Genomic DNA, 26,338 nt, shown 5'->3' with positions numbered 1-26,338 from the left:
AGTCTAACAATAATTTGATGAACTCTCTTTAATCTAACAGATTATTTCCAAATGGGTCATATTTGTATGTATAGCAAAAATAGCTTATTTTTTGAAGCCTTTCAAATGTCTCATTTAATTAAGATAAAGACAAAAATCTAATGCTGTTGATACTTAGCTACAGGCGAAACTGAGAAACAACTTCACAGTTTAAAACTAGTTTTAAAACCGCTTCTAGCAGTTTGCTCCTCTTCCCTACTGACAATGATGAAAAAGAACAACAACAACAAAAAAGCAAGATCAAAATAATTTAAGAGATCTTACTATATGTGAATTATAGGAAACCGTAGAAAAGACAGTTTATATGATAAGCAACGTGGTTTAAATTTTGCTTCACTGTTATCTAGAAAGTTTGCATGGCCCAGGTAAACTCTATAGCAATGAATCTCTGAGAACAGTAGCATCTTCCTCTTCAAGGTTTTACTTACTTCAAAACCCCTGTTGTAAAACGTAATTCAGGGTAGCAAAGTCGAAGAGTGAGCGGTGGCACAAATTAAGAGAAGAGCGTTAAAAAAATCAACCCCAAAAGTTTTTATGTAGCTGATCCCAAACCTTATTTGAAAAGTCTGGATAGGATGAAAAGGTTTTCTCTATTCACTAGTTTCACTTAATCCTCAGTCCAAACATTTGCCCCAATAAACATTAGATTATTTTTATGTTCGCTATAAAGCTGTCAGTCCTCAATAAACAGATACACTCCTGGTGGTTTTACCTTTGCTGTCAAAGAATTGTCAATATGCATACTGGCTCTTTAAATTAAAACAAACACACAGGAAGAGAAATGTAAAACAGGATCGCACAGCAGAGTTTGACAGGAGGCTGCAGAAATCCTAAATAAATGATAGTCTGAAGAGATGATGGTGATTATAAGTTCAGTCTACTGTGATATAAAATCGTCAGTGCATTGTTAGCACCTTGCTGTCTCCTTAATGGAATGCTGTGATCTCCCCTATTCAGGTAAGCCAGACCCTTACTTTAGTGTGTCTCAATTAAATTTTATGTCTGATGTGTCTATTTGTTGTAGAAAAAGAAACAAGTTCAATGAAAGGGACACTTTGAAGATTTTTATTTCCTATGGGGACAGTTTATTTCTGTCTGGAAAGTCCCTTCATACTTTTCGTGGTTTGTTTTCCTGTGACTGAGAATGGTTATACGAGAGATGCGAAGAGATATGGAGGTATTGAAAATGCAGCTCTGTTTTCTGGTGGAATCTCCACCTTTTCTGCAGTTGCTTTTCAACAGATTTTTCCACAAAGAGATTTAATAGAACCATGGGACTGAAACAATAATTTTTGTTCATCCAGTTATTTCATTGCAGAATTAAGCTTTTAGAAGGCCAGTGCCTTTTAAATATACTCGCTGTGTTGTTGAACAGAGGGTTATGTATATTCGAGCAGCCACTAAATACTTTTTGCTTGCTGGGCTACAAGTGCTCTTTCAAGGTTGGTAAAGAAACAGCATAAGTATAGAAAAGATACAGAAATCTGTTCTTAGCTAGGATAATGCTGTTTGCCCTTCATCTCCTATATCAAAAAGCTATATAAACTTCAGGGAATTGGTCCAAAACCACAGAGGATTTAAGAGATACTTAATAAAGTGATTGTCCACTATCATAAAAGGAGCTGTTCTTTTAATTTTGTTTATTTTAATTCTGGCTGAAATGAGTAGCTCTTTTTTGTTTTTTATAGAAAGAAAAGAAACAAACAAGCAAAGAAAGAATGAAAGGGTCTTTTATACTGAAGGGTAAACTGAAGGGTCCAAAATAAGAGATTAAAATAGGATGTGGGGCACTTAGAAATGTAACCTGGATGAACAAAGAGTTTTGAGGAGAAGAGAGCTGAAGGCAAATATATTGGGAATCTTAAGGTCCTGATGAATACTCCCTTTGTTCTATGTAATAAATGCACGATCTTCTCTGCCAAGGCTGAAAGAAATGGATTTCCCAAGGAATGTCCCATCACTGGAGAAGATATCTGCAATCAAAAGCCATCATGCTCTGAGGAGGTGTAGCATAAAGATTAAACAGTTAAGACAAATGATGGGGTAAAGGAAGAAATGAAGACAGAGATGTAGAAAAGGTAAAACATCAGCATCCTGACATGAGATCCACAAACATGAAAGGAGGAAATGGAGAGTGTCAACTTTAAACCCGTGTTTTGTATCTTGTGGCCTTGAGCAATTTGGAGTTCAAGGAGAAAGACGGGACATTCCGTTCATCATGGTATTGTTTCTTATACGTCAAACATATATAACAGAGCCCATGCCAAAAAATATCCAGTCATATTTTGTTGTCCAGAAGGGACATCTGAATAAATGTAAGGGTCACATTAAAAGAAGAGTTTAGTGCCCTGGCACATGTCACCAACCAATTTGGTTTCTCAACTTTCTATTTATTGTCAGAGATTTGCAGCTAGTCAGTGAGTCAAAACAGAACAATTTATGTTTCTTTAAAAAAGCATTTCTTTTAAAGTAATGAAGTGGTAAAGGTCTAGACCCAGATCACATGGGTTCAAATTCCTACAACCTATGAAATGTCCGACAAGTTACATAAACTTTTTGGCCTTGGTTGACGCATCAGTAAAATGGGAAGAATGATGGCTCCTCTCCCATGGTTTGTCCTGAGAACATATTGAGTTAGTGTATATAAGACACTGAGCAAAGTGCCTAGCCCCTAGCAAATTATGATTATTTTAGTTGCTTAAAATGAATTAAAAATATTTTGATTCCCCTGCAAAAATACATTATTATTATTACTATTTCTGTACTTATTCAATCAGCTAATTACAATATGGAATACCTACTACTGCAAATTAGTAGGATAAAACATGTCCCATCATATTTAGAAATTTATAAAATAATTAACAAATTATATGTTGACGATTTAATATGTGGGCTGAAAACTCACCTACTTAATTCTCACTTTTGGTTACAGAATTTTTCAAGATTTTCATTTAATTCTTAAAAAACATATTTCATATCTCTGGTGAAATTCCCTATCTTTAAAAAATTTTTTTAATGTTTATTTAGTTTTGAGAGAGACAGAGGCAGAGTGTGATCAGGGGAGGGTTAAAGAGAGAGGGAGACACAGAATCTGAAGCAGGCTCCAGGCTCTGAGCTGTCAGCACAGAGTCTGACATAGGGCTTGAACTCACAGGTCGTGAGATCATGACCTGAGCTGAAGACGGATGCTTCATTGACTGAGGCATACAGGTGCCCCTGTTTTACTTTTTCAAACGTACTTATCATATATATTTTCAAAAGTTCCTGTCAGTTAAACATAGAATTACCATATGATCCAGAAATTCCACATCTGAATATATATTCAAAAAAACTGAAAGCAGGGTTTTGAAGAAATATTTATCCACCCACATTTATAGTAGCATTGTTCACAATAATTAAAGGGTACAAACAACCCAACTGTCCACTGACATATGATGGATAAACACAATATAGCATATGCATACAATGGAATATTATTCAGCCTTTAAAAGAAGGAAAGTTGGGGTCACCTGGGTGGCTCAGTCAGTTAAGCATCTGACTTTGACTCAGGTCATAGTTTCATAGTCTGTGAGTTCGAGTCTGGCATCGGGCTCTAGGCTGACAACTCTGAGCTTGGGGCCTGCTTCAGATTCTGTGTCTCCCTCTCTCTCTACCCCTCCCTGCCTGCACTCTGTCTTTGTCTCTCTCTCAAAAATAAACGTAAAAAAAAAAAAAGAAGTAAGGACATTTGGACACATGCTACAGCAGGAATGAACCCTGAAGACATTATGCTAAGTGAAATAGGCCAGTTGCAAAATGACAAGTACAGTGTGATTCCTTTTATGTGAAGTACATAGATTGGTCATATGGAAATAGGAAGTTACTGCTTAATGATAATACAGTTCAGTGTGGGAAGGTGAACACATTCTGGAGATGGATAGTGGTCATGGTTTCACAACAAAGTGAAAGTACTTAATGCCACTGGCCTGTACATTTAAACATGATTAAATGGTAAATTTTATGTTATGGAAATGGTACCACACTAAAAATTAAATAAATTTAAAAGTCACTGTCTGATAATTCCAAAATTTGAGTCATTTGTTGTTTCTGTTTCTCCTGATAATTTGGTTCTTTGGTCTTTTATACCCCAAGACTCTGTGATTTTTTTTAAATGAATGTAGGGCATTGTTCATTAAAAAAAAAAAATCAAAGAGCCTCTGGATGATGGTATTTGAATAAATGTTGTCCCAGTGAACAGATGGAATACAGCAAATCAACTTCATCTTGCTGAATCTTGAACTTAGGCTTTATTAGAAACAACATGATCAGGGGCGCCCGGGTAGCTTAGTTGGTTAAGTGTCTGACTCTTGATTTCGGCTCAGGTCATGATCTTGTGGTTGATGGGTATTGAGCTGACAGCGTGGAGCCTGCTTAGGATTTTCTTTCCTTCTCTTTCTGCCCCTCCCTTGCTTGTGTTCTCTCTTTCTCTCTCTCAAAATAAATAAACTTAAAAAAAAAAAAGAAGAAACAATGTGTTTATATTTTGTCCTTATTCCTAGGGCAGAGCCCTCACCCTTGGGAGTGGAGATTTTAAGTCTCAACTGAAAACCTATTGTGTTTACCAGCACTCTTGGGCTTGAACGCCAACCCTCGTCTCCCCAGCATCATGGGACTGCTTATCTCTCTGTTCCTCTCTATAGTCTGTCAGCTTTTGGGTTTTTGTTTGTTTGTTTGGTTGGTTGGTTGGGTGGTTTTTTGGCTGAGTTTGTTGGAGTTTTTTTTTTCCTGTTCACTTGCAGGTTAGGAGCTGGCAAATGCCTCAGGGGGAAACTGCATATAAAAGCTCACTTCTCTCTAGTTTCTTTCTTCTCTGGGATTTTTCCTTCTCATGTCCCAGCCATATGATAGCTCTGAACACCAATCTCCAACTTTTGTCCTCAAATAAGACTTGGTCTTAATTCCCTTCCCCAACCCTTCCCATAAGACTTAGCAAAGAATGGGAAAAGCCCAAGTAAATGTAGAGTTCACTGAGGTGGGCTTTCTTCCCTCTGACCTTGTAGCCCCTTGCAAGTTCTGCCTGCTTTGATGACTCTCTAATGCCTTCGAGAGCAGCTTTGTGTATTTTGTCCGATGTTTGTAGTTGTTTTCATCAGGAGGGTTGTTCTGGTACAAACTACTCTGTGGTTGCAAGAATCAAAAGTTAGTCAGCATAGTCTTTTAAGAGTCTCTTTTTAAAAAAATTCTGTTTAATGTTTATTTTTGAGAGAGAGAGAGAGAGAGAGAGGGATGGAGAGAGAGAGAGAGCACAGCGCAAGCAAGTGGGGGAGGGGCAGAGAGAGAGGGAGCCACAGAATCTGAAGCAGGCTCTAGGCTCTGAGCTGTCAGCACAGAGCCCAATGTGGGGCTTGAACTCATGAATCATGAGATAATGACCAGAGCCAAAGTCGGACACTTAATCAACTGAGCCACCCAGGCACCCCAAGAGTCTAACTATTGATTTGCCTCTGATTCTGTTTTAAATATTCTTTTGTTTTACTTTAACTCACCTTTTTATTGATCAGAATAGTTGGTTTTTATTTTATTTTATTTATACTGTACTGGGTTGCTGTGCTTATTTACTCCCAGGCAGGCAAGCATCCTAAGTACAGCAGTGAAGATAGAACACATTCTAAGCAAGGTGGGTAGATGGTTTGCCTTTGCTTGGGTCCTCATCAGCCCTTCCAGTTTCCCTAACAGAACCTATCAATACCACCACCTGGCAACAGTTGTCAATGGTGAATCCCCTGAATCTAAAAACTAAATGCCCAAATCCAACTAATATGAAACTAGTAATCATTCAATTAAATTCAGCAAACATAAAATGGATGATGATTATATTGGATGATGATTATCATGCAAAGAATTGTATGATACACTTTAGAAGTCCTAAAGAGATTTCATCAGGGCTCTATACATTTAACTGTGAATAGTTTAAATAATTAGCTACAATATAAAGTAATAATAATGGAATTAGTTAGAAATTGTGTTCATACTTATACATTGTCTACTAAACTAAGTGCTGGCAACATAGTAGATACTAGTATTCCATTCAGCAAATAAAGAAACTGAAGTCCAATGACATTAAGTAATTTGCCCAAGGTCCCCAAATTCATATGTGGGATTCTAATCCAGGTCTCTTTGACTCTGAAGAAGGTGCTATAAGAGAACAGGCAGAGAAAATGATTTCTATTTTGGATAATGTCAGAGGTATTAAAGAAAAGGTACCATATTAGCTGGGCACTTACAGATGATCAGAATTACCAGAGCTGGACAAAAGAAAAAAATGCCATTTTGGGTTGATGATGTGTCCTCGAAGCACAGAAAATTGTTTTAGGAGTTATAATTGGTCTGGAATGGCTTGAACACAGATGCATGTGATGGCACTAGGTAAGATAAGGGTTGGAAGACTCAAAACAGATATGGAGAGTCCCAAATAAATAACATGTTGAGGGTTTCAGGTGTGTGTGTGTGTGTGTGTGTGTGTGTGTGTGTGTGTTTATTATCACACAGTTTCTGTGGATCAGGCAACTGGGCATGGCTTAGTATGTGTCCCTGACTCAGGGTCTCTCATGGGATTGCAGTCAAACTATCAGTTGGGCCTGAGGTCTTATCTGGCTCACACAGGTGGTTGTGGGTAGGATTCAGTTCCAGGTTGTTGCTAAACAGAGGTTGTTGCTAACCCAATAACAATTGGTTATTGGCCCGAGCTACCTTAAATTCTTTGCCACGTGGGCTCCTCCATTGGGGAGCTTACTTCAAAGCAATAAAAATGTAAGAAACCAAAAGAGCAAGAAGAATAAGAAGGGTCTATCTAGATGTAAGCCAGTTTTTTAACCTCAAAAGTGACATTTCATCATTTCTGCCATATTCTCTTCATTGGAAGAAAGTCAATACATCTACTCTATGCTTAAAAGGAGGGGATTATACAGGACATAAATTCAAGGTGGCAGGGATCATTAGGGCCATCTTAGTGGCACCGTATCACATAGGTCAACAGGAAATCAATAAAGATTTATGAATGTGCAGGTGACATAATTGGCTATTGGCAGTCATTTACACGAAAGACTAGAAAGTCATTCAAAATTTCTCCTTCTCACTCAACACCATTATCCATTATCAACTCACTCCAAGGAGTTTAGTTGTCAGCATTTTATCTTTTGAGCGGTACATAAAACAATAGCACACCTTACAATTACCCATGGTTTAGATCCCACGGAAAAGGACTGGAGTCCTATGGTGACTTCTGAGAGAGCAGTTTGTAAATTCAGGTGTAGACAGAAGTCAGACCATGGGAATTAAGGAGTGAATAAGTGGTCAAGAAATAATTTTGGAATCTAACAAATTTTTTTTACACATGAAGCTAGATCTCTAGTAATTGATATGCCTTATTGCTTAATGGATTACACTGAAATATTCTTTTAATTTTGGTTCCTTTATAAATAGTGCCAGCTTCTGGGAATATTATCATTTGAGTTTTAAAATGCATTTTGGCCTATTCACTGAAAACTGTTAGGATACAAAATGGTAAGGATAGAAGAGTATGTCCTTTTTCTCGTTTTGGTTCTTGATTCTTCTAATTTAGGAAAAGCTTCATGCAAAGAAATCAAAGAATTATTTCATCTAACAGAAAATTACAAACTCTCCTTAGCAGTTTCCAAAATTCATCTCACACTTTACCTCCTTTTTTGTTGCCACTGAGACTGTGTCTACGTTAGAATTCCTGGTATCCAGGGCTTTGTTTCCCTACAAGTTCTCTGTGGCCAAACAGAATTATGAACAGTGTTTATCAACAGGAGAATAAGGCCACTGAGTATGGCTGGCCATATTGCTTTCGATTTTGGTGACTACATATTTTGACATATCTTGCAGTCATAGATGATTTTCACCCCATCTGGTAATTCATCCAAGAAACCTTGGTTAAATGCCTTATCTCATGTTTCATGAGGTATTTCTGCTTATTACCCAATATTCAAGTTGAGTTAGGCAAAGGCACTGACAAGTCAAATAAGTTCATGCACTGCGTCCTTTTCTTTTTAAAAATGTTGATGGTACGTTATGTAACATATCCAAAACATCATTTCAACATGTACTTCTTTTGCATTCTTTTTTATACACAAATTCTTTACATTCCTTTTACTCACGACGTTTTCAAAATCCAGTATGTGTTTTACACTTAGAGCACATCTCAATTAACTTCCTTTTGAACAGGGCTCTGTCCAAAGGATCATGGACCTCTATCTTGGTCTCCTGGGATGATGGCGGCACACTTCAGAATACATTTTTAAGTCCAATTGCATTTGCTCAAGATGTCATTTAAAGAAAAAGTACACCTTTGTCTTCTTTGAGTGCTGATCTTGGGAACCAATCTATTATTCTGGGAATCTTACTAACCTCCTTTCTGCTGAAGTTTGATGGTTTGCAGAATGTAATCATCCATAGCAGATACTACCTTCTACTCCCTGCCCCCCACCCCCAGGTGCTATTCAGCAAGGTGAGATGAGATATATGGCAATGCTCTGAACCCATAATTGGGCCAGTATAAATGGGAGGTGTAGCTTCTGCTATTACCAATACCACTATAAAGTTATTGACAGAGTAGGGAGCATGATACAGTAGCAGAAGATCTTGGATGAAAGCTCACCCCAACAAACACCAGCTGTGGGATGCTGGGTAAGTCCCTTATCATTCTTATCAGTTTCCCAACCAGAAAACTAGAGATCATAGTCCCCACCTGCCTGTTGCCAGGGTTCTTGTGAGCAACAAGTGAGGTAAGACATGTGGACACATTTCACAAACACATTTCACAAAGTAAAGGGTCAAAATGGCAACAATGGTTTTGAATATAGTCACTCCTGTAATGACAGTGTCTGAACCTCTCCTTTTTCTCAAGTTCCAAACCATGTGAAACACCTGGAGGAAAGGTAAAACTAAAGTTATGAGACTAGACAAAAAATTCATGAACTAGTGACAAAGGCATTGCAATAGGGTGACGGAATAGATTTCCAAGCAGGAGCTGAGTAGAAATTACCATAATTAACAGGCATAGATTCTCTAGTGGTATCTGGCTAATGGAACTTACAGAGAAAATGTAGCAATCTAAACGATAAGCAATTCAACTTAGTTTAAATACGTGTATGCCTGCATGTATGTATGTATGCATGTATCATTGTTTTTTTTAACTTCTTAACAGTGTTCTAGAATATTAAAAATCCATATGACCTTTTCTTCCCAAGGAAAATAAAATGAGATCAAACTTGCATATGACCAAGATGAGAAGACTTCCTAATAGAAGAAAGATGTAATTCTATGATATCAGGCACTAGCTGAAATCAATGATGTTGATAAAATATTAACTCCTTTAACCTTGTCATGTCAAGTCATGCCCAAGTTATTTTCTACAATAAGAGAATCAGATAAAGGCAGAAGTTTTAGGAGATTTTCTCTCATTCTCATCTGAAAATGTTCAGTTGAACAATCACCAGAAAAGGATTATGGTTTTGGTAAAGACATTTTTTTCCCAAGCTGACTATGCATCTAGTTCATCAGAAATCCAGGGTAAGTTAAAATAAAGGCCTGAAAATATTTCCATTGGACATCTCCCGTTGACGATAGAATCCCCTCACCTCCCATTAACACTCTATAAAACACGGGGAATATCTGCTCAGGCTCTGGATTGAGAAGCCAATGCTCCTGAAAGACAACTACTTCCACCCAAACAACTGGTCCCCCTTTTCCTTCTTGTCAGCACTGCAAGCTGGGAGAGGCTGTGTTTGGTCTCTTAATCAGGCTTTGCTGACGAGCTGACATCACTGCAAACGTTTTCACTTATTCTTTGGCAACACTTAAATCCTTGCCAAAGGCCAGGCAGTAGGTCTGAAAGCATTGTTAGCGAGAGGCTGGGGGAGTTGGAGTGTGACTGTCAGCTAGCAATCTGTGGTGATGACAGGAGGGAAATCTAGGAGCTGAAACCATTCTAAAGGTCACCCTGTGGGCAGAACAAAAGGCCTCTGACAGAGCTCTGGGACATGGAAGCCCAGGGATGCTGCTATGTGAGCACTGTGGAAATTCATTATCCTCTCCCTGACTGTAAAGACCACTTCACAACCCAATACTGCTTAAACTAACAGCAACGGTTTGCCTTTGCAGTGGTATAAAATAACCTGGTAAAACAGAAATGCCCAATAACGTACCAATGGTTCAGCTTTCTGTGTTTTAGAATATATTCTTCTGTAGTATTTTCTCCTTAACCTACATTCTTTTATTTCTAACCTTGAACTGCTAAAAATCAGAGTTTGAAGTTCTCAGCAACGTACATTTTATGACTAAAATTTTATGAGTATGACATACTAATGCACTGATAAGCCATTTTTAAAAGGAACACAGATCATGCAGGAATAATCAGAATAGGTCCATGCCTGAATTGAGACCATCTCTTTTCTCTCTTTCCAAAAGTGGAGAAGATTTGAAAGAAGAAAATGGCTTCCATTTGCCGGATGCCGTAATCAGGACCTGGGCCCAATACTTGTAAAGCCTGCCGGACAGATTTGCTATAGTTTATTCTCCAAACTCTCACCTACTGTGTTATTTCTTTTCTTATTCACCCCATCCCCCCACCTCACTAAATGGAAGACACTTGTGCCATCATTAAGAAGCCCAGGCAGGTCAGGGCAGAATTCTGTGGTGTGGGAGCCAGAGCAGCTGGGATTGTCTACTTTTCTCCTTATCACCACAGAAAAACAAGGGAACAGGGAACTAATGGATAGCATGGTGACTATAGTTAATAATATTGCACTGTATACTTGAAAGTTGCTAAGAGAGTAGATCATAAATGTTTTCACCAAAGACACAAAAATGGTAATTATGTGAGGTGATGGATGTGTTAACTAACCGTATCGTGGTAATCATTATGCAATACAATAATACATATATCAAATCATCACGTATTACACACTAACCTTCACAATGTTATATGTCAATTATATCTCAATAAAGCTGAGACAAGGGAAAGCTGAAAAACAAGGGAGCATTCAAGGGAGGTCTTCTGGGTACCAGGAAGGGCCTCTTTAGTAAAACAAAAAAGAGCAGAGAAAGAAGGCACTTGAGACACCAGGAAACCCACACAGAAGGCCCAGTACACATCTGGTACCCACCAAAGAATGAATTCACTACGGTACCCCAGGCTTGCAAACCCAGCCAATACCCAATGACCTACTCACAATTGATTTGCACTGCAGATTACGCGCTTGGGGGCCTGGGGTACAGTCCACAATTATTCATCAGAGCGAAAACTCTGTACTGGTTAAGCAGCAGTGAGTATATAGTGACCCATGACTCACTTGTATGCAAACTCTTGGGTCTGTATATCAGATAAGAAGGAACAGCCTCAGAATCTAGGGAACAGTGATGCTAAGAACCACCCGCTCCACTCTGGCTTGGCAATACTGGGTAGATGAACTGGTTTCTGTTGGATGGGAAGTGGGGTAGAGGGAAAAGAGAAAAAGCAGCAGCAACTATGGGGCCTTGTGAAGCTGGAACGTGGCTTAGGTGGTGAGGATGCTGACTGCTCCAATAACTGCCATTCCTGCGAAGAGTTAGTGCCTCCATTGTCTCCTTAGGTCCAACCCTTTTCTGCCTTTCCATGAGGAAGTGAGAGGGTTTCTAGGTGCTACCCAATGGGTTTTCTCTAGGGGTAAGTTTTTCCGTTTAGAGATGGTGCACGAAAATCACCTGGTTGTGTTATATTAGGCAAATCATGTTTTAAAAAGTAGACCCACTAAGACACCAAATTAAGGTAAAGATCTTGGGGTTAGTCCACCTGTAAAATGAAAAGGTCCAAATCTTGCCAGGTTGGTGTTAATTTTGAATTGTAGACGTCCCCCTTCCCTTTGTGTCACAAGCCACTCATTCCCCTTCTTAATGAAAACAAGAGGGAGTGATTATACCTCCTGGGGCTGTGCCATTTATGTTGTCTGGAAGGCCCTTAAACGAGTGGCACATTATCTCACACATCTGGAGTTTACCAAATTAGCCAATTATGCTGGAGCTCATAAAATGAGGCCTTAAATGTCATTTAACTAGAAAATATTATAATCACCAAGTGGTCTGATTGTAAGATGATACTTGGGGCAGCATCAGCGGTTACAGAAAACAAATCGTGAAGCAAAACACAGTTCAAATACCCCCCAAATGCAACCACATATTTTCTACAGTAATACTTTCTGAAGAATACCATATTTCTGAAGGCACCAGCAATCAACATGTTTCTCATTTGAAACTAAGTCTGATCCGACCCAGTTGTTTCCTTGTTATTTGCCTTGGGCAAACCCATGTCCGTGAATTTTTCTCAGAAGAAAACTGAGGACCATGCAAGATGAGAGCCGACCAACAGGAAGCTGTGGACTTATCAGGGATATGGAGCCATCTGTCAGGGATGGGACAATAACTGGATTAAGAGTCTTGAGTTACCAGAGGTTTGTGGTGCTGTCTCGGGAACTAACAAGATTCGGTTAACTGAGCATATATGGTCTCTCAGAGTACTCGTACTTTACCTGAAGGAAGAGAGAAAAGCTCCTTTAAATTGCTATGTGATTTGGGGGTAGGAATACTGAAAGTTTTAGAAGAGCTATTTAAAAATTCAGGATGTATAGCCACTCATTTCACATCGCCTTCTTTTCATTTAATAAATAACAAAATTTGGTAAAATTTAGTAAAAGGTGAGAGAATATAATGGAAAGACCACGACATGCCGCTAGTACCTGTGTGACTTTGGGCAAGTTATTTAACTTCTCTGATCTTCAGGCACTTCATACAAAATACAGACATAATGCTGTCTTGTGTTGAGAATAGTGCTATGTTGAAAATAAGGGTTGAAAAGTCCCTAGCATTGTGTCTGTTACACTGAAGAAATAAATATTACTTTCACATCTTTCTTTACCTATGTCACCAGGATATCTTAAGTTCTGTTTAATTCTTTTTCTCTTTATTTCGGGAAGAATGGCCACTGGGAGCTTGCAGAAGAGGAAGGAGAGATGGGCAGTCCTCGTTTTACATGAGCATAATTTATAATCCTCTTGTCCATCTGTGTGCATCTCAATCACTCTCTTTAAAGGAATGACAGGTACAAAAGAGACTAGAAAAGCTGTCAGGAGATACTCTGAAGGAAGTAAGACGCGATGCATGAACACAAGGTATGTGGAGATACCAGCTGCTGTTTGCCCGGAGACTTTACAAAATGAAACTCATCGGTTTTAAAGGCACCTCATCAGCTAGGCTAACTATGTCTTCTGGGTTCATCATTTCAGTATATGGACCTATGAGTTTATTTTTGCCACACCAGAAAAAGATGAAGAATCATGGTGATGGAGGTACCCTCAACAGTGACAAATTTCTTCCCTGTGAGTTCTCTCTTTTCCATTAGGAGAAGATGGCCTCTTTGGTAAAAGCCAACTAAGTATGATGATTCCATACGGTAGAAACCCTTGCCCAGAATTTGGAAAGCATTATTTTTGGGTAAAGTTGGGTTGAAAAAACCATGTCTTTCATTAAAGTACAATATATCTATGTTTTTAGATCTTAAAAGAATCTTAGAAACAGTAAAGGTTATTTGGACCCATGTATTTGAGGCAATGTCTCTTGGAAACATGAATTCTGGGCAGAGAAGTGGGGAACTATCTCTAAGAATGGTGATGAGTATCATTTCACTTTCTTACAGCAGGGAGGAAAATGGGAGGTCTGTGTAGACATTAAGTGTATTACCAGACTTTAATGTTCTTAAACAACAGAAAAGGAATAACTTTCAAAACCTTTAACTTGGGGGATATAGGAAAAACCAAGAGAGATGAATTGCCTTAACTATGCAATTAGTCAAACTGACTTGTGTTATGTCTCTACAGCCACAGACCAAATGACGCTGTAGGCACCTGTGTGAGAAAAACATCTTTGAAAGCAGAGTGTACTCTAAAAGCTAGATAAGAAAATCAGAAGGGACTGCTTTCACCAGAGGAAAAAAAATTCAACACAACATGCATTAAAAGGTTTTCTTTTCTTTTTTAACTTAACACTATGAAATGTTCTTGCTCTGTATCAAAAATAATAGGCAGCTTTTTCTCTTGTATTTTTACAAATATTCACATCTTTAAGACTAGAGCTCTCTGGCTATGGTCTAATAACATGTCTAGATCTAAAGGCATTACAGAAAGTATGTCAATTTGCTTTAGGAGCAATTATACATACAGTCTAGGAAAAGGCAATTTTACTATGCAAGGACCACACATGCTGTATGTTTGTTGTATTACTTGATATCAAAGGAGAAACATCAAATTCTTCCTAACACACATGAAATAAAGAGTCTGGCTTAGGAACTCCCACATCTAATTCAGGGATATCTTTTACGGCTTAGAGAACTTGGCAATGCTGCTACTACTCTTTTACTGGAAAGGGACCCTGCTACTGACTATAAAATATACTATGATTTGTTTAGCTTTACATATATATTTGGGTAAAATGAGCATGATTTTGATCCCAGCTGTCATAAATGCAGGTATATTATCAATGTGTGGCACTTAGGTACCATATTACCACAGTAATAGCAAGAATTTGCTGCTTCTTTGTCACTAGATCCTCTAAAGATATTTAATCGGGCATCAAGATCTTTTCATAACTTCAGTGGGGGTAGTTAATAGCCAGAATTATCATCTCTGTTTCATTTTGCATCATTATGATTTTGATGTGATGACTTTTATTCATTTAACATGCACTTACTATCTCTACTCAGCGCTAAACATAGGGAGAGGAATACAGAGCTAAATGAGAAATAGCCCTTAGGGAACTGTATTCTTTGGGTGAGAGAGAGGGAACAGACAGAAAACAGCCACAATAAACTAGACAGATGCATGCTATATTTTGTATAGCATATAAGAGTGATTGGTAAAGAAAGTGTGTGGTAGAGAAAAGATGGTCAGAGAGAAAGAAATGAGAAGGCACTCTTGAATGAAGAGGGATAGTTTCTTGTATGGATGAGGGGACTGGCCCTGCAAGAATAAGATAAAGACTAGCATGCAAAGCTATGAGAATGTGAGCAGGTTGGCTGTTCTTAGAGGAGATCTGTGAATGGGGAATGAGCCTGGAGAAAGGGAAGGCCATACTAGGCTATGCTAGAGCCATCCTAGGAAGGGCTCTGTACCATGATAACTTTAGACTTTATACTGCAGGACATACTTTTATATATTATCCAAATACTCCAAAATTAAAATAATTAAAACAGTCTGATACTGGCATAGAGACAGATAAACTAATGAAACAGAATAGGAAATGGAGAAATGGAATAGAAAATTTAGATGGTGTATACATGGAATTTTAATACACAAAAAGGCTAGCATTTCCATGAGGGAGCAAACGATAGATTTTTCAACAAGTGGTATTTGGGCAATTGACTAACCATTTAAAAATAAATTTAATTCCTATATGCCACACGGCACATTAAAAAAAAAAAAAAGCAATTCTCAGACAGATTAATGATTTAAATGTCAAACATACCAGAAGAAAATGTTTATAATCTCGGGGCTAAAAGATATCCTTCTTTCTAATGTGACAATAGGGTCAAATATTGCAGAGAACAAGATAGATATAATCACAAAACCACAATCTTCAAAAATTTTAAGATTCTGAAAGGTGTAAGACACTATAGCTCTAAGACAAATGACAAGTTGGAAAAATATTTGCAAACTATGTCATTGTTAAGGAATTAGTACCTAGAATATATACAGAGCTCTTACAAATCAATAAAATATCTAACTTAAGAGAAATGGACAAAGAACACAAATAAGCAATTCATAAAAGAAATGACATCTAATGGTATAAAAGCACACTCAATCCCAGTTATAATCAAAAGAATGCTTATAGACAGTTTTATTTTTCACCTATTAGATTATTTTTAAAAGTTTACTTATTTTGAGAGAGAGAATGAGTGGGAGAGGGGCAGAGAGACTGAGAGAGGGGGAGAGGGGGGGGGAGAGAGAGAGAGAGAATATCTCAAGCAGGCTCCACACTGTCAGTGCAGAACCCGATGCAGGGCTTGAACCTACAAACTGTGAGGTCATGATCTGAGCCAAAATCAAGAGTCGGATGCTTAAATGACTGAGCGATCCAGGCACCTATGTAAAAAAAAATACTCTATTTATCTGATCATCTAGTAGACAAGATAACAAATGTGAACATCAACTTTTGACACAGTTCTGTTTTGAATGGATTTTCATAAACTGCAATGCAAATACGGAACACATTTGGGCACTATATTCAAGAATCAAAATAAAGAACTATTACGTTTAGAGAGCTGCTGTTATGATAACTTTAAAAAATCTTAATGGCACAAAACAGAAATTGTCTTCTAGTCAACAAACTGAATATTAATATCATTTTTGTGGTAGTTCTTATGGTATAACATACTTAGTTTTCAATGGTATTATCCGGAAAAACAAAAACAAAGTGGGAAGGTATCTTTTTAAATATTTTCCCCTAATAACACGAGGAAAATGAACCATTAAAAATGAAAAAACATATAGTAATATGTTAAATGCCTATGTCAACATAAAGTCCATACGTGAAAAACTGTACATACCCTTCTGTTCGGAAAATTGTTCGAAAACTATCTCCCAGGCTTTTATAACTGCTTGGATCAGTTGCACATCTCTGAATCTGGAACCTAGAAACAAAATCAAACAAAAACAAAAAATTGAAGTTAAGGATTTTGTCAAATGGCTTCCCTCATTTTTCAAACTTTTAGGAAACTCAGCCTTTTTTTTTTTTTAATGTTTTATTTATTTCTGAGAGAGAAAGAGAGACTGTGTGAGCAGGGAAGGGTCAGAGAAAGAGGGAGACAAAGAATCCAAAGACAGGCTCCAGGCTCTGAGCTGTCAGCACAGAGCCTGACGTGGGGCTCGAACCCACAAACCGTGAGATCATGACCTGAGCTGAAGTCGGACACTTAACCGACTGAGCCACCCAGGCGCCCCTAGAAACTCAGCCTTTTTAGGGTAATCTAAAATATTGGTCTTTTGCTATAGATTTTATTGATTTATTTGCCTCATATAATCCTTACCTTATTTTTGTAGCCTTTAAAATTCTATTTCTCTGTACTCTAATAGAAACTATAGAAAGAAGTTTTTTTTTCACCTGTTTCTTAGGCAGATGCACCCTGAGGTATTTATGCCTTCTTCTTTTGTGAAAAGCATACAAGGACAACATAGAATGTTTAATGTGTAATTCAGAAATCTGAAGGTGCATATGAAATAAATAAGTAGCTCTATTTCTTATCTTACTTAGTGCCTTTTTGATGGTAATTTAATAAAACGTTTAAATACAGAGATGCTAATATGGCCTAACTTGGATCCTGATTGTGAATTTGGAATTCATTCTGTCAGACAGGGATCTGTGCTTAGGGGAAGAGTTGAATTTGTATTGTGATACAGTTTACAGTCACTACTTCTACTTCATGAGGGAGCAGAGTTGGTTTTTACTTTCAGGCTACTTGAACCTTCATAAATGTTCTGTATATAGTTGGTGCTCAATAAAAATATATTCCATTGTAGAAAGCTAAAATCTTTTTTTCCCCTTCTTTTTGGTTATGATCATGCATCTCAGAACTCTAACCTTCAAACTGTGGATGTTTCCCAGGGTCAGGGTCTTAACTTACTTATTTTGTATGCCACTCTGGGATTTGTCTCTAAAGAGATTTAAGACAAGTACTCTCATTTCTCTATACCCGAGTTCCCCTTTTTTGGGTTTCTTTAGTTTGCTCTCAGCTGGTGTTTAACTTCCTTCCCTCCAATTCTTAGTTAAGGCCTGTTTTTCCTTCCAGAGTTTCGCCAAAAGAATTTTTAAAGAACTTTTTAAAAACACCACTTATATTGTCTGCTTTAAGATACTTTTCTGAGATTGTTGGATTTATGATACAAACACTTCTACCTCTAAGAATGATGTATTTTATGGTCCTAGGCCACAGGGAGTTATGCTGAAAATGGACACATATATCACAGAAAAGAGTGAATATTTCGCTTTGATTGAAACAGTTGGGCATAGGAAAGAAATGAGTCTATTATAAGACTGGAAAGTGAGGCTGGATTATGTTTGATTTTGCACAGCGGAGAGTTGCTGAATGTAATTGTGCAGGAGGGTAGCCATTCTGAGATGAGGATGCTGAGTTTCCAGCAGAGTTCTTCCAGCAGAGCACATACAAATACCTACAAAAATATTTACTGCCTGACTGGGTGGACTGGAATGGCAGTATGAAGGGCAGAACAACCATGAAGGCAATATGATAATCTAGGTGAAGATAATAATGCCAGAATATGAATGGAGGCAACAGAAATGTAAAGAAAGGGGTAATCTTGTTGGGTAATCCTTTTTCTCTTTGAATAAGTGTGTGTATGTGTGTTTTATGATACATTCAACATGACTCTTTCTTGATCCTCTTCAATCCATAAAGTAATATTCTACTACTGCCAAAATTTTAAAATGTCATTTATATTCATGATGGTTTTGTTTGTCAAATTTACACCTCTGTTAACATGATCATTTACAGAAGGTTAAATTTTTTAATTTTTAATTATTTTTTAATTTTTGAGACAGAGTGTGTGTGTGAGAAAGGGAGAGAATCTTAAGCAGACTCCATGTGATCCCATGACCTTGGGATCATGACCTGAGCTGAAATCAAGAGTTGGACGCTCAACCAACTGAGCCACCCAGGCACCCTCCAAGAAGGTTAGTTTTTAGACAAGAATTATATCTCTAAAATTTAAGTTGTATTGAGCTCATTAGAAGCTCAAGGATCAATACAGCCAACTCATTTAAACTATTCTGGGTCTAGAGGTACATTTGAGTGTGCATAACCACTGACCCCAGAAGGTTCAGTAAGTGGTTCTGTCTATAATCAAGAACATGATTAAGATGGTCAGGTAAATGCACCATGTTTGGTATTTCTGGACTACTTCACATAGATGAGAAAACTTGGTACTCTGGATACAAATGAATTAACACTAAACACAAAATAGTACAATGAGAAAAATATATGTACACTTATTTATCTAATAACTTTGCATATAATGTGTTTATACTACAAATACAAATAACAGAGAGAATGATTTCTAAAATATGATGCTGATTCTAGTATGGGAAAGGATCTCCATCTCTGTATTTGCATATTTGTAACCTATAGTCATGGCTGAGTATGAAACATTTTCTCATGTCCTATTTGAGAAAGCCAAGATTCTTCTCTAATTGTTCTTTAAAGAAAATAATTTAAAATGGTTTTATATTTTATAAATAGTATTACATGCTCATAGATTTTTCTCATAGTATCTGTAATAATTTTCATTAAATTCATTTAGCTCCATCAAATTCCTTTCTAGGTGCCCTTTCCCCCAGATTATCAAGTATTTTAAAAACAATTGTCAGATGAAATAAGATCTACAGGTTTTACAAAAACTCAGGGCATTATCCTCACTGTCAAAGACACAATAAATAAAGGAATGAGAAAAATAATTTATAAGACAAAGAAAAAATATTCATAATGTCATGTAGGATCCACACCAAACTGCCCAGGTGTTCATCAGAGGGAGAAATTACTGCTTTCTGCAGGGGGCAGGAAGGATTTCAGGAAGGAGAAGGGATTTGAGCTGGTCCTATAGGATTCAGAGGCAAAAAGAGTAAGCGTGAGAAAGCATTCCAGGTGGGGAAATGAGAGAAACAAAGGCCAGTGAGGGAAAGTTGTCCTTTTTTTTAAATTTACTTTATTTGAGAGAGAGAGACAGTGTGAGCAGGGAGGCTCAGAGAGAGAGGAAGACACAGAATCTGAAACAGGCTCCAGGCTCTGGGCCAGCTGTCATCACAGAGCCCGACGCGGGGCTCGAACCCACAAACCGTGAGATCATGACCTGAGCCGAAGTCGGACGCTTAACTGACTGAGCCACCCAGGTGCCCCGGAAAGCTGTCCTTTTAAGAGAAGTGAAGGAGGGGTGCCTGGGTGGCTCTGTCGGTTAAGCATCCGACATCGGCTCAGGTCATGATCTCAAGGTTTGTGGGTTCGAGCCCCACGTCGGGCTCTGTGCTGACAGCTGGCCCAGAGCCTGGAGATTGTTTCAGATTCTGTGTCTTCCTCTCTCTCTGAGCCTCCCCTGCTCACGCTGTCTCTCTCTCTCTCAGAAATAAATAAAAGAATTAAAAAAAAAAAAGGGAAGTGAAGGAAGAGAGCAGCACCCACCATGGCAACCTCCCTCGTTTCCTTCAGGATAGGTGGTCCAGGACTCAGTTGCTCAGAGTGGGTGGTGACCTGAGTGGGCTGGGGGAGGAATTTATGAGATAAAGTCAAGGCCCAATATAGACCATTTGACCTTTTCTGGCTCCTTAGCTGAGTACTTAGTTAACTCTGCATGGCCATCTCACAGTTACATGACCCTGGTCCTAGAAGGGACTGTGAGTCAGCAGGGGGACCAAAGCAAGCACATACTAATACTAGAAAAGTGACCTTAGCCCCTTTTTCACTGCTGGAGTTACAAACATCAGCTTTGTCTATGATGTCTGTGTGCTCAGGTAACAAGGAAGATCTTTTGTCAGCTTACACCAAGATGAATCCAGAGTACAGCTATTTCATAATTAGTTATCTAACCTTGCTATTGGAAATCCAGGCATTTTACTTGCTAGTTGCAATTTCTTCTTTTTTATTGAATCTGACAGATAATATTTCTAATCCACCATTCATGCAGTTAATTAGAGTTTTTGAACACTTAGCATATATTAGGTATCCCACTATTTGGGGCATTCTACAGAAATAAGACATAATCCTGCCCTCTAGAAGCTTATACTTAGGTGAAGGAGCTGTGCAAATAGATGATTACCATATGCAAGTAATAATAGTGTTTCAGGGTATCCAATGTCAGCCAAGGAGTTTTACTGGCATTGAATAAATACTATTATAACTCTTATTGGAGATGATCTCCTGTCTATGGGTGGACTGTAGCTGACATTAAATAGCACTATGTAAAGACATTGGAGAGAAGAGGGGAAATGGGAAGGCTATCTTTGAGCTAAATATCTGTAATTAAATTTTCCCCACCCACTTTAGAACAGGCAAAAAGAACTGTTAGTGGAATCTGTAAGGAGTGTTCCACTTAGAAGCTGACTGATGAGTGATGCTATGTTAATTACAAACAGGAGTGGTGACATCGAAATAACATTACATGAGGAGGGTCCACAAGCAGTGTTGTAAGGCAGTGCAAAAGGATGGGTAGGCATGGTAAATATTAATTCCTCAGTAAAGCCACCCGCCATTCATTACTATGCTAAAGCAGCTGGAGTCCCATTAAACAGGCTAAGGCAAGTACAGCTGTCTCTTCCGTTGCACATCTCAAATACGGCGTGTCTACACTTTGCGGAGAAAGTACATGCAGTATTTAGTTCTACTACACATGACTTAATCGGATCACAGAGTTATCAGTTCTTCTAAGGAATCTGTTTCAAGTCGATATAATTACAGTGCATTTTGGTCAATCATGTAAAACAGCAATTTCCTTCTTCCCCTTTACTGTGTTTCAGCAACTTAAAAGGTTGCTTTCTTGGATTGAAGCATTATGTCAGCATTATTCCAAGCTGCGTTCTGTGCTAACGAATTCTCTTTATGCCCGGGGAGACAATTTTCCAGTTACATAATACAACTCTTTGTAAAATTACAAAGGCAAAGCCACACTACTCTTGATTGTATTTAGAAGAAAAGGTTGGACCTTTCCATTGTCCTAATAAAAGCAGCTTAGACACATCTGGAATCTCCATCTGAGAAACTTCTTTAGAATGAAAACTTGCTGCCAAACTGGCCAATTGGACAGTGGAGGAATACTTTGAGAAGTATTCAGTGCCTAACATCCAGTCAAGATAAAACACACAGAAAGGAATGTGGTGTAAACCCTACGTAAGCCTCATTGTCCAGGAGCGAGCAATCCTATCTGCTGTGGTGTCAGGGAGCACAGCTTCATAGTCCTACAAATGGAGGGAACAGCCCTGTAATCGACCATGCCATAAACATGAAGTGGGTTTCTGTGGTAACCACCAGGGCAAGGAGCAGCTCACCTTTCGTAAACAAATGTACAAGCATATTTTTAAGAGCTGGAGAATGTTCTCACTCACTAAAATCTTTATTTTTCACTAAGCTGGAGAACCATTACTGCAGGATTTCCCACTGACTTAGCTGTGTGCTTAGCCAGTGATACCAAATTTCAAACTAGCCTGTTGTTGATTCTCAGCACAGTTAAAAATGCCAGGTTAGGCATTTGTCTTGTCTGAGCTCTTCTTAAGATATGGCCATAAAAAAGATATGTCTATAAGAAATAAAATGGCTTTGCTTCCTTAAAAGCTGTAGGACGAGGTTATTTGAAAATTTCAAAATCTCAAATCTATGCAGTGCCTTCATCTGTGAAGTGATTTTAAACCTGTCATTAAAAATATACTGATGGCTGATGGTATCTATACTGAGCGGGTCCTGGCTTCAAGACACACACATACAGACACACATATATGTTTATATGTACGCGTATATGTAATTTATACTGTATTTATATGAAGGCTGGAAGTTGAGTTGCAGAGTCAGATTGGGGTAGATGATGACATTTGTCCCGAAGCCATATTTGCATAGCATGCACTCTGGTTTTTAGTTCGATCATGCAATTATTTGTGGTGCTTTAGAGTAGGAAACTGATGGAAATTCGGGAGGGGGTGAAAGCCATTCCAAGCCATCCCTTTGGTACTGCTATTGATCCCAAGAAAAGCTATGAGAAGGTGACGTTTAGCTCTCACATCATCTCCAGGTGATTTTCCAGTTCAATAGTATTTTTGTTCTCTCTCCTACCTTCACCTCTTCAATTCCACTCTCAGAAAAGCATTCACAGCATTTATCCTTAGCGTGCCTTTAATGTGAGATGTTGTCTCTCAGATCTTGTCCCTTTAAAAAGATTTCAGTTATCGAAAAGGAGGTGGAAAGGGTTGTCTTGTTTCCAGTGGAGATGCAGGGAACCCACACCACCAAAGATAACCCTAGACGGCACATTTTTCCCGAGTCAAGTTGTATGCTACCATCATGCCGTAGGCTACATAAAAATTACACCTTACTGTCAAAAGTGAGGAACTTTGGAGAACTGGGCCACAGACCAGGAGCTACCAGTTACAATTTGAATGTAGCCACCAATAAGTGGTGAAAACTAGTGAGGTTTGTAGTTTAATCCTTCTTTGCCTTTCTCCTCGGCAGTAAAATGGGAGAACAGACATTAGAAGACACTTTGATTTTGAAGGGACAGCGCAACACAGACTTATATCTGAGTTTGTTGGCCATAAGAAAGAAGAGGAATTTCATTTTGTTTTATAGAGCCCCCAATTCCATATTTTATAGAGGTGGGAGACTGCTAATTAAAACTGTATGCTAATGATAAGTGGTGATGAATCTAATGAAACTCGCTACCAAGATCTCTGCAAATGTGCTATGAACAAAGATTATTAGTCATTACCAGAATGTTACACATGCTTCTTAATAAACACTTAAGAAACCCACTAATGAACCAGAGATTAAAAGACCAAAGGTTCACAATTACAGAACACATTAAGAGGATAACTGTAGGAAGATTAAATAAAGATTTTAATTTGCCATAATTAGCCTATCTTACAGAAATGAGATGTTTCTCCTATGAAGTATGTTTGCTTTCTTACTGGTTGGTTGAGAATGGCCAAAGTCACACCGAACATGCAAAGACATGTCTGAGGCTTTGAAGTGTAGGTGTACACAGCTACCTTACCAACTCTGGGAAAGGGCCCCATGAAGCATATCTTTAGAAAAATTTCCACCATGTTTATTTGTATCCTGTACTCTGAAAAATCACCTTCCACTGAGGCTGCCCTGAGAGAAGAAATACCCAGTTTCCAAGAAAGCTAAGCCCTGAACTGGAGGAGAATGGGGACTCTGCATTTGTCATCCCTGCAGAAAGACCATATCAGATGGTGGGAAGATGAGACTACTGATTTGAGAGATGATTCCGTAAGTTTTCTTTAACAAGTGCTGGGAAGAAAAGTTGTCTCTTTGAACATTTTTCAAAAAAAAAATGTTAGTTATAAGTATTCTGTTTTACTTTAGATTGAATATAACAATAATCCGCATAGCACTGTCTTGGCAATGATGAGCACAAGAGTCCTTTAATCACGTTGGAAGGGTGTGGTTTATAGTTCCAAACACAGATTTCTACCTCAACATTTCCCGAGATCCCCATCTGCACAGAGACAAAGGTGAGAGTTCTGGGGACACAGAGATGAATAAGCCACAGATCCTGTCCTCTAGAACAGGACAAACAAGTGGGAGGCAAGATGTTAGTAGTTAGTTATAAAATAAGGCAGACTCCAAGTGTTAAAGATTCTGGGAACTAGGTTCGCCTGCAATTTAAAACACTGCCTTTGGTTGCTGGGTTCACAACCCAGGCCTGGCATCAATTAGCACCCTAAAATAATGCTAACAAATCCACAAGGGTCATGGGTTTGGCTCTGTCTGAGCAGTGACCACTGACTGAAGTTCAAAAGCTGTACCCTTACATATTTGGCTGCTTATCAAATTATTCTAAAAATTCAGGGAAATGAAAAGATATTTTTCCTGAATGTTGCTCAGTCATTGCTCTAAGAAAGTCTCCTTATAAGAGAAATACAGACTAATACCTGGTAAAAATTAAGATGTCCTTTGCCTTTTTAAAGTCTGAATGTCTTTAGTAGGTGTAGGTGGGAAGGGCTATGCTTTGGCTTAGTGTTTATGATATTGTAAAGGACACTAATAAATTTCTCTATGTTATTATAAAACAGTTTATAATTTGAAGAAATATGTAACCTGGAGTGCTCAGTCAGCCTAGATAATTACTACAGATAAGGTAACACATCTTGGCAAGGTCACAAAAGCAGGGGAAATCTTCTGTGCCATGTAATTTTGAATATGCTTTTGAACAGAACCTCAAAAATATTATCTCTCTGAAATATCAGACCAACCCAGATAGCCTGATTATACTTTAAGTAATTTCCTGTGATCCTAGACACATCTAATTGTAGTCTCCTTTCACAAGCAAGGGAGATTTAAAGTCTGATATTCTGTGACTGCACATTCTACCATTCACACTTTAAGCATACACTTAAATATCCTATAAAGGTTTCATCATTTTGCCAACCACAACTTTTGTTACAGTAAACATTTACCTATGTGTCCCTGATTAGTGTGATGAAACAGATCTAGTTTTGTACATCTTACACAATTATAAGACATATGGTCTTCCTAGCATTTAGAATCCGTGCATAATTTGACATTGTAAAATGAATCATGATAAGACAGTTGATTCTACCATCTGGCACATGTTCTTCCAGTTGTTTATATTACTTATGGGATAATAACTAAGAACACTGACAATATAATTGTGAAATTTATTTTAATGACAATATGCTAGTTAACAAGTCAGAGACAAATGATCATTAGAGATTACAGCTTAAATCTAATAATGTAAAACCACATGCAATAAAACAGACTAATTGACATAGCTGTATAATTAAAATGCTCCAAGCATAAACTGGTCTCAATTAAACAAAAGCCTGACTAGTATGACTTTCAGTATTTTGCTTTATAAAATACATGCCACATTATAAAATTATGCTTATAATATCATAATATAGTGCTGCCACTTTTTGAATATACATATGTGTGTGTGTATGCATATATTTAATTAAACTTCACATTTAATGTCCACAAAAGACCAGAAGCACCTACCTACATTTTCCCAAGTGCACTTATGTAGGCTGGCCATTACAGTGGTTAATTAACATGAAGCCAAATCATACTTGGGAAGTAAGTAAGGGAAGGATGGATCACAGGTTGGAAAATAACCCATTAGCAAGGGAATGAGAGTAGAGAGGGATACATCAGCTTCAGCAATCAAATACTAAAATTACCACAGTCTTGATAAGTATCATTGTTGTCCCATATTCCCCAAATAATTACAGATAAAAAAATTAGATTCCTCTCTCCACAAAAAGTTAGCTACGTTCTTTCTCTCACTGAGCCTCCCCACCTGCCTCCTCAGGTCGACAGGTTTTCCTAATGTCCATCAATAGCACCTACTGCCTGGTGACAGAGGACTACATGACGTCATTCTCACCTGTTGAACCTCAGCTCATTGCTCACGCTGAGATGGAAGTTCTTGGTGTGTAGCCATGGTAAAAGATTTCCAGAACA

General features: G+C 38.1%; 1 protein-coding gene across 1 annotated transcript in view; it reads right to left on the bottom strand.

Moving 5' to 3' along the window:
- SLC25A21 (solute carrier family 25 member 21) overlaps positions 1-26,338 on the bottom strand; it is a 487,120-nt gene that overhangs the window by 118,334 nt on the left and 342,448 nt on the right. The window contains exon 3 of the mRNA XM_039255723.1: positions 16,673-16,756. Coding sequence (XP_039111654.1) covers positions 16,673-16,756 — 84 coding nt within the window. The remainder of the gene's footprint in view (positions 1-16,672; positions 16,757-26,338) is intronic.

Source organism: Hyaena hyaena, unplaced genomic scaffold, assembly GCF_003009895.1.
Source record: "Hyaena hyaena isolate Hyena2069 unplaced genomic scaffold, ASM300989v1 scaffold_542, whole genome shotgun sequence".
NCBI lineage: Eukaryota > Metazoa > Chordata > Mammalia > Carnivora > Hyaenidae > Hyaena > Hyaena hyaena.
Note: the sequence above shows the minus strand (reverse complement) of the source record. Positions and strands in the feature narration are given on the sequence as shown.